The 9,642-nt window shown below is 31.4% G+C and overlaps 2 protein-coding genes across 3 annotated transcripts in view; both read right to left on the reverse strand.

The window, feature by feature from the left end:
- The window catches only part of si:dkey-190l8.2, a 12,819-nt gene extending 7,849 nt beyond the window's left edge, over positions 1-4,970 (reverse strand). Inside the window, exons 1-3 of one of the 2 annotated variants that reach the window (XM_059334314.1) lie at positions 4,331-4,970; positions 1,646-1,743; positions 641-795 (exon numbers count right to left, since the gene is read on the reverse strand). In XM_059334314.1, coding sequence (XP_059190297.1) covers positions 641-795; positions 1,646-1,743; positions 4,331-4,531 — 454 coding nt within the window. In that variant the 5' untranslated portion in view covers positions 4,532-4,970. The remainder of the gene's footprint in view (positions 1-640; positions 796-1,645; positions 1,744-4,330) is intronic. The other variant, XM_059334315.1, reaches the window with a different exon arrangement.
- Positions 4,971-5,712: 742 nt separating this feature from the next.
- On the reverse strand, positions 5,713-9,640 carry LOC131972658 (required for drug-induced death protein 1-like). Its single transcript, XM_059334319.1, has 2 exons — positions 9,140-9,640; positions 5,713-6,592 (listed from the first exon to the last, which is right to left on the reverse strand). The coding sequence occupies exons 1-2, from the start codon at positions 9,383-9,385 to the stop codon at positions 6,461-6,463; spliced, it is 378 nt and encodes a 125-aa protein (XP_059190302.1). The 5' UTR covers positions 9,386-9,640; the 3' UTR covers positions 5,713-6,460.
- Between the last annotated feature and the right edge of the window lie 2 nt (positions 9,641-9,642).

Genomic DNA, 9,642 nt, shown 5'->3' on the forward strand with positions numbered 1-9,642 from the left:
TTGTTTACACAGAGCGGGGGGAGAGGACGGGAGAGATTGTTTACACAGAGCAGAGAGGAGAGGACAGGAGAGACTGTTTACATAGAGCAGAGAGGAGAGGACAGGAGAGGCGGTAAAACAGGCAAAATCCTCAATATGTGCTGTAAGGAGCAAACTTTTTTTATAACATTCGTGCACTTTCATTCGTGCACTTGTTTGTATATATAGATTCTATTTTATTACCATTTTTTTTTAAATATCAGAGAATTGCAACTTGTGTTTTCTTTTTTTATGATTTATGTCATTATTACTGTGTTATTCTGCAGAAAAAAAGACATTTTTGAGTTCTCTCTACTTCTGGTCATGATAATGTCTGTTTTTACAGTTCCTTTCTATGATAAACAGGGTTTTTTCATGCCATTTTCTTAAAGGAAACAAACTTTGTTTCAAACACTGTATATACCATCATATGAACCTGCTGCCCCTCTTCAGTCCCTGACCAGAGCTCAGAAAGCTGCTGGACGCCGTCCGGCCTCATTAGTGCCGTTCTTCATCAGCCCTGTGTGCGAGGGCGTCCCACTGCGGCCCGATAAAACTCGCCGTACAGCCGGTCAAGCGCACTGAGGCCGGTTTGGGAAAAGCAGAAGGAGGTGTGTGTTACCCAGACTGAAGGAGCAGATGTTGATGCCACAGCAGCAGACACCGGTCAGGCAGCGGACGGCGAGGAAGATGAAGGGCTGAGGAAGGACGGCAGGCACCAGGCCACAGATGGCCTGCACGGACACACACACCAGCAGCACCGGCCGCTTCCCGTACCTACACACACACACACACACACAAACATTTTAAACAAGTTTTAAAAATTCTACGACAACAAATTCCCTTTATATTTTATGAAATTGAATAAAAAATACCTGTCAAATGAGTTTTTGAAAATAAAAATCTTTTCTTAGTAGAAAAAACAGAGAATAACAATATTTTATGGAAGGTTTATTATATTCAGAGAATAAAGTTGCATTTTTTTTTTAAATATATAACACTTACTTTTAACAGTTCTGATATTTAAAGAATAAAATAATTAAGTACTTAAAGTATAAATAGTAAAGCTTTAATAACTAGAAAATAATGTTTTCAAAAATTTATTTGTGTATATTTTAAAAAACAAAGTCGTAACATTTTCTTTTAAATAAAGTTGTAATATTTGGAGATATTTGCAATATATGCAATATTTTGTGAAATTAGATAGTAATACTTTTTTTTTTTAATATATTTTTTGGGCATTTTTTAGCTTTTATTGACAGGAGAGATTGAGAGTGAAAGGGGGAGACAGAGGGGAAGACATGCGGGAAAGGGCTCCGAGCCGGATTCGAACCCGGGCCGCCCGCTTACGAGGACTGGGCCTCTGTGGTATGCGCTCTACCAATTAATATATATTTGGATAATAAAGTTGTTTATATGGTTTAATAACACTTTTAAAATGAAGTTAAAATAAAGAAAAAATAATAAAACAAATAAAATAATAATAATAATAATAAAATAATAATAAATAATAGTATTTATATATATATATATATATATATATATATATATATATATATATCTTCAGTAACTATCCTGGAAATAAGTTACTAATTATATAATAGCACACGTGTTTTGTGTGTCGTACCGGTCCGATATGGCTCCTCCCACCAGAGATCCCAGCAGCAAACCGACCATGTAGAGAGTCTGACCGTACGACAACCAGTCTGTCCAACCACACACTGACTGACACACACACACACACACACAAATGACTAACATTTAATTAACAAGATAAATATCTTAATTTATGAATTACCAAAAAATTATATAATTATCTGAGTTTTTAATTAATAAGATAATTAACATATTTTAAAAAATAATATAATGATCTGACTTTTTAAATTAATGAGATAATTAACATAATTAATGTATTAGTGTAATGACCTTAGTTTTTCTAAATTAACAGGAAAATAATAATCAACAAGATAATTATCTTAATTTCTGAATTAAAAAAATATATAATTGAGTTTTTTTTAATTAAAGAGATATTTAACTTTTTTTTAAATATAACAATATGAATTTTACAAGAAAATAATAATTAACAAGATAATTATCTTAATTTTCTACATATAATTCTGAGTTTTTAATTAATAAGAAGATAAACATAAAATATATAAATATAATGATCTAAGTTTTTTAATGCATGGAATCAATAACATAATTTAATGTATTGATACAATTATCTGAATAAATAGAGTAATTATCTAAAATTAACAATATTATTGTCTGACTTTTTCTGAATTAATAGGATAATTATCTGACTTTTACATAATTTGCATAAAAATATTTCTCAAAATGCTGGTATGATTTTTATAGCTAATTCAAAAACAGGACAGTTGTAATTTCTCAGTGAAAAACTGTCCTGGGAGGGGGAAACCTTTCTCTTTAGCTTTTAAGTACGTGATTTTTTTGTTTTTCCTGATCCGAAGCAGATAACCTTGTCATAATGAATGAATGAATGATCTGAAGCACAGGTCAAAGGGCAGTGTTCCAGTTGTAAAGCTGATTAGTGATATCAGACTGTAAATAAAATGTAAGTGAATACAAACTAAACACCAAGGTACTAAGTTAAACCTACTGTCTGAACTCTTATTTTCCACATTGATTAATTACTGTTATCTATGTTATTCAGTTCAATGGAATGTCAAAATGTAGTCTAAAATGTTGGCTGTCTGAAAGATAATCAATATAGTTTGCAATGCAAAAAAAATGCAGTAAAAGCACTAAGTGGTCATATATAAGAAGCTGCACTGGAGCCAGCAGCAAATGTTAAAATGAATATCAGAATGACTGCAGGTTACATTTTTTTCCATCTACTAATTGTTTTGGCTCTTGAACTCTAACTGACTCGCTAACAAGAAGTTAATCAGAAAGTTGTTGGAGGTCTATTTTCTTTTCTTTTAATGGAGCTTCTTCACTTTGCCTTTTATAATCTCTTACGTACTGTTTTATATGACTGTATAGTATATGTTCTCATTATGCATATACAGTTCACTCATGGATACTGTCAGATTTATCGTACTTTATTATATATTCATGCTATATTTAAGTTTCACTTGTGTGTGTGTGTGTGTATATATATATATATATATATATATATATATATATATATGCATACATATTTAATGAGAGTGATGTTTTCCTTAAACATTTCACAGAACCCCTTAACATTAACAGCTTCATGTTGCACATTATGTTTAAGTAACTACTATGATTAACTACTTTACGATTTAAATAAATAAGATTTAAAATATATAAGATAATTATCTTTAGTCTTTTTTTAATCTTTGAGTTTTTCCTCAACTAGCAAGACAACTACCTACATTTTTCTGAATTATTTTTTCTGAATGAGTTTTTCTAATTATCAAAATAATCATCTAACTTTTTTTTAAATGCACAAGATAATTATCACACTTTTTTAAAAATTAACAAGATATGTTTTGTTTATTTAGATACTTTAAAAAAAATATTTAAATACCTACATATACATATATTATGAGAACTGATCTCCTCCTTTAACACTTGACAGAAACTGTTCACATTAACAGCTTCATGTTGCACATTAACGCTGACTGTTAATCTGTGCTTATTTGTTGTGTAATGTTGTTTTTGTTACCCACACTTGTACTGTTTTTTTAAACAGTACAAAACTTGATTTTTCCTACAATAAGTGAAATGCCATTAAAAAAAGGGTGGCCTAAATAACTTTTATTTCAAATTTGATTACATATACAGTCATGGGAAAAAATATTAGACCACCCTTGTTTTCTCCTTGCTTTCTTGTTCATTTTAATTCCTGGTACAACTAAAGGTACATTTGTTTGGACAAATATAATGATAACAACAAAAATAGCTCATACGAGTTTAATTTAAGAGCTGATATCAAGCCATTTTCAATGGTTTATAATGACTTTGGTTATTATCAAGAAAACCATGGAAAATGGCTACGCATCAACTCTTAACCCAGTCCAAACAAATTTACCTTTAGTTGTACCAGACATTAAAATTAACAAGAAATTGAAGAAAACAATGGTCTAATATTTGTTTATATATTTAATTACTTATTGATATTTACTGTTTATTAACAGGGTTTTTAAAAAAAAAAAAAAAAGATCTGTAAAATAACTTACAGTTGTTTACTGTTATTTGATAGTAAGTGTTTGGCAAGTGTTTTTTATACACTGTATCTTTAAAAGTGTATAAATACTGAATAAAATGCTAAAATATGACATGAATATCACTGAAAAGTTTTCATGTTTTCATCACTCACGTCTCCGTTCCCGCTCTCCGAGTCTTCCCCGGGCTCTGATTGGTCACTGTCGGCGTTCGACGAGTCACCTAGGGTGCCGTTGCCATGGGGACAGGAGGCCGCGACGACGGCGGCCGTGAAAATGTCGAGAAAGAAGAGGAAAGAGGTGAAGAAGAAGACGAGCGAGAGGCGCCAGTAGACAGACAGCTGCAGCGGAGACATTGCGTCTCTCAGGTCGGTAACGAGTCTCGGAACTAACTTCTTCTAACTCCCTCCAGGTTTCACAGAAAAACAAAATCAAACCGTCTTCAAGACAGAGAGAGAGAGAGAGACGCTTTTTCAGGAGCGAGACATGTTGAGAGTCCGTTTGAGAGGACCAGCTGCTGCTGTCACCAGCACGCACACACACACACAAACACACACACACACACACACACTCGTTTCAAATTAACAGTGAACTTTCATCTACAACTTCTTGTCCCCGCCTTCTTTTCCTTATAAGGACTTGACGCAGTGGAAGGGTTTGAGTGACACCATGTGGCTGTCTGGTGTATTACACCTGCATTGACCTAGTACAGGGGTGGGCAACCTGCGGCACATGTGGCTCTTCAGGCCGTCTGCAGTGGCTCCCTGTGGCTGTGACAAGATAATTATACGAGATGAATTACTGTTTTCTTTCCTTTTTTTTTTTTTATTCATCATTGACGTCAGCCCATTGGAGTTTGTATTCAATTGTAAAAATGTGCAGCTAATATATGGTATTAAAAAGTCAATTAACATGTGCACCAGAGCTTTTGAAACTCACAAAAGTCTACGGCCTGGCGCCTTAACCTCTAAATTTTGTCAACTTCAAGTCTAGTTTTGAGTTTTTCTAGCTAGGCGAGCTTATGAATCCAAATCTCCTGAGATGTTTCTTACGAAATCATATGAATAATACGCGCATTATGGCCTATTCGTAATATTGGTAGGCTAATTAAGACTGAGTAGGTTGTTTTACCTTCATTGTGAGGCTCAAAATAAGGTTAGCGGCTCCATTCAGACATTTTTTCTCTTTTTTTGGCCAACAATGGCTATTTTGTTAGTAAAGGTTGCAGACCCCTGACCTAGTATAAGATTATTTTATTTTTATGTCACCTATATTCCACCAGAATGTCCCACTGAGATCAACAATCTCTCTTATAAGAGATGCCTGGACAAGGAAATAGCGATACAAAAATGACAATATATTAAAAACACAACTTATATTACGCAACAGGATGTACAAAAAATCACAATAAAATAGACAAACAGCTATTCAAAATCAATCAAATCAAATCAATCAAAATTACTTTATTTATCCCTGAGGGGAAATTCAGTTAGTCTGGTAGAATGTCTGGAAGAATGAGACAGCTTGATGGCTGTAGGAGCGATTCATAGACATAGCTACAGAATTTTTGAAAAGACGAAACAACATGCTGTGGGTAGTTATGAAAATATAAATGTATTTTGGACCAAAAAGTCGACTAGATTAGATAAACTGGAGCTCTGCCAGGAATATTATTGATTACTGGATTACTATGAGGCTTCAAAGGTAAGTTGCTGATAAATAAAGTCGATAAATTCGTCTGGAATCACAAGAATCTTAGCTTTCCAATGATATGCAGCATGAATGTCAACTCAAACACAGTGGTTGTGTACATAGCGTGACAGTGTAATAACACCCATTAACAGGATAAAGATAAGAACTTTCTCACCGAAAAAATAAATAAATAAAACGTAATAAAGTTTAATATAAATCACGTTCAGCCTGGCTGAAAATGTCGTTTATGTAATGCATCACACATTCACATATATTACAAACTCACATCAGAGACGTAGAATTAAAAACTGCTTGAAAATTTGTTTTATTTTTATATAAAGTTCAAAGCCATCCATAAAGTAAAGAATTAAAACTAAAAGAAGAACCCCATTTTTTTGTTATAAAAACGGATTCCTTCTTTGTTATAAATAAGAATAAAAATGCTGCGATATTAATAGATATGACATATTCTTATCACTCGATGTGACTAAAACCTTCTAAACGTCTTTAACTGCTGGTTGTGATGGGGCCCCGGGGCCACAGGAGGCCCACTGGTCCACTGTGTCTCTGTTCAGGGGCCTGTCCACGTCCCATCATGCCTTGCTGCTCCGGTGGACCTCTGTCACCACTGTGGACACGGCAGAGGGGGTGGAGTAGGCGCAGGCCATGTTCTGTAGGCCGAGCATCAAACAGCGCCAGCTGAAACGCATCGCCTTCCTCACGTTCTGCCACAAAACCACAGAAATAGAAACTTTCAGTTCTGAATTTGTTGCTGACATAACGGCTGAATTCATCTTCTCCCCTCTGGATCATGTTTCATAACTTTTAGATTTCATAACTTTCTCCTTTAGCTCCACCTTGTGGTTAAGAACTGTGGTTTTATATGAAATAACTCAACTTTTGGATGAATTCTGATGAAATGTGGGTAGATATTAATTTTCTTCTCTGGAATAATTTATTACTTGTTTGACTTGATTTTATTTATCATCACTTGGTTTATATTTAATTTTGTTTTACAAGCTGATATGTATTCTTTTTTAATGTATAAATTTTACTGATTTACTTAGATGTTATCAATGAATTTATTATTTTTATTTTTAATATCAATGTTTATGATATTTCATTTTTTTAAATAAAATTGAAAGCTATTTCTTTTATACATAAATTGAGATTACATTAATTTTGTATCGTATTGCATTGACTTATTCATATTTTATATTTCAATTTCTATATATATTTTTTGGGGTATTCAATTTATTTCTTAATAATTATTGTATTTGTTATTTTTGTATTTGTATCATCATTTGTAACATTTAATTTAATTCATGTTCCTCTCGGGATGAATTTCTTACTTGTTTTGTTTAATTTAATTTAATTCTCACTGTTTTTATTTAGATTGTATATAAAATGAAATAAAAAAAAAAAAAATATATATATATATATATATATATATATATATATAAATAATTTTCTTCTATTTCATCAATTCCTTTATACTTTATCTCTTAATTGCATTGTTTTCAGTTTTTCCATTTTTAAATTAATTTTATGATATATTTAGATTTGTATACAACGATGTTTTTTAATTCATTTATTGATATATTTATTTAAATTTCAATCTATATATTTTATATAAGTTGATATTTATTCACTCTTCTGATTATTTGTAGTTTAAATTTTTAAAACATTTTTGGTTTTATATCTATACTTTGTATATTTTTTAATCTTTCTTATATTCTTATGTCATTTTGCAAGATTTCTATCATCACTGTATTATATTAATATTTTTCTTATATTTAATCAATCATTTCACATTTCTATTTTCATTGTGTATTAAATGTCAATTTTTAATTTAATTGTATGGTTTTTTACACAAGTGGATATTATTTATATTTTAATAATGTATTTTATTTTTATATATATATATATATATATATATATATATATATATATTTTATTTCTGCATAAACTGGATGATTTTAATGTGTGTTCCTCTCAGGATGAACTGTAATAACTTATTGATCCCTGCAGAACTACATATATTCCCATGATCCTCGGCTGCAGGCTGAGTTTACTGATAATTAGTGAGCAAACATCATGTGATGGCTGTCAGTTGTGGTGTAATCTCTTTTTGTTTCTGACTTTTATTACTAATGATTAATGATTTAACCACCCAGACACTTGTACGCTGTGGTTTTAGTACTTTTACTGAAGTAGCCAAGAGCTTCTTCCACATCAGGCTGATAAAGTTTTGTTTACGTGTTGAGATCAAAGGTCAAACTGCTGAGTCACCGTTTCGCCTGCAGCTACAAACTGTTGACAGTTTAAAAAGAAGGTGTTGATTTCCCCCTTTATACTGCAGATACATGTTTATATTAATCTTCTAAATAATAATTTTAAATATATATATTATATGACTTTAAATATGATTCCACTCACTTTATTTAAACAAACTCTGATCCTTTCAGATGTTATTATTTGTTGCACATTTTCTGTTTTTGTTTTTCAGCTTTTTTGTTTCAACCAACTCACATTAACTTTAAATTTAAAATGTAACTAACTATTTATTTACAATTATTTATATTTCTTATATCATCTAATTTTAATTCTTGTTTAATTTGATCATTGCTATCTTAATTTATTTGTTTTTTTACATAAGCTGCTATTTATTTAAATATATATTTCAAGATTTATGTATATTTTTAAATTTGTATTTTTATGTGTCTGTTGCTTTTTATTACATATATTTGTTGTTTTATTCATTTAATTATATTTTTGTATATTACATTTTGTACATTATATTTTATTTCTTATATTCTATTCTTTTTATTATAATTTTCCATTTTTAATTCCTGATGTTTGATTTTATTAATCATTGCCGTATTTTAACTTTATTTGGTATAGAATCTGGAATTTACTACTAATTTAAATATATTTATCAATGATTTATGCATTTTATTAATTAATTGAAATGTGTTTTAATGTCATTGTGTGATTTAAATGCATGTTATATTTGTATTACATTTGTATTTTTCAATTATATTTTTGTTTTTACACATGTATTTGCTTTATTTCAATTTACACTTCAATGTTTTTTTTAATAATTCAATTATATATTTTATATAAGCTTATTGATTTTTTTTTCTTATAATGTTATTACATGTTATCTTTTTTCCTACATAACTTGGCATCGTATTTTTTTAAAAACAGTTGAATTAATACATTTGTTCATTACTAATAGATCACATTCTCGCACCTCTTGAGGTTCTTACCTTCCTGTACTTCTTGTACTTGGTCTTCTTCTTCCTTTTCTTCTCCTCCTTCCTCTTCCTCCTCTCCTCTGGCGTCTCCTCCTCCTCTTCCTCCTCTTCAATTAGAGGGTCGTATCGATCCGGCAGAACTGTGAAAAAAACTTCTTTGGATGTTTTCTGTTTTTTCTTCTTCTCTGCCAAAGGAGCCGTGCTCTCCTCCTCTCCCTGCGCTCCCATGCCTCGTTCCTCCTCGTCTGCTGGGCTCATTTCTACTCTGAACTCCTTGTGTTCAGGCAGGAGGACCTTTGAAACGAGGAGGAGTCAGACTTTATTAACTGCCTGAGGTGCATGTCAAACAGGAAGCGCAGTAAGAGCAGGACAGAAGAAGAATGTGAAGTTTGATTCTCTGCTGTTTGTTTTACAGAATAAACAGAAAAACTGTGAGAAAAAAACCATAGAAAAACAAGTCCGGCGGGACGTCAACTGTCAACAAACAAACCTTTTCTTGAGCCCAAAAATTATAC

The sequence above is a fragment of the Centropristis striata genome, chromosome 6 (genome assembly GCF_030273125.1).
Source record: "Centropristis striata isolate RG_2023a ecotype Rhode Island chromosome 6, C.striata_1.0, whole genome shotgun sequence".
NCBI classification, from domain to species: Eukaryota; Metazoa; Chordata; class Actinopteri; order Perciformes; family Serranidae; genus Centropristis; species Centropristis striata.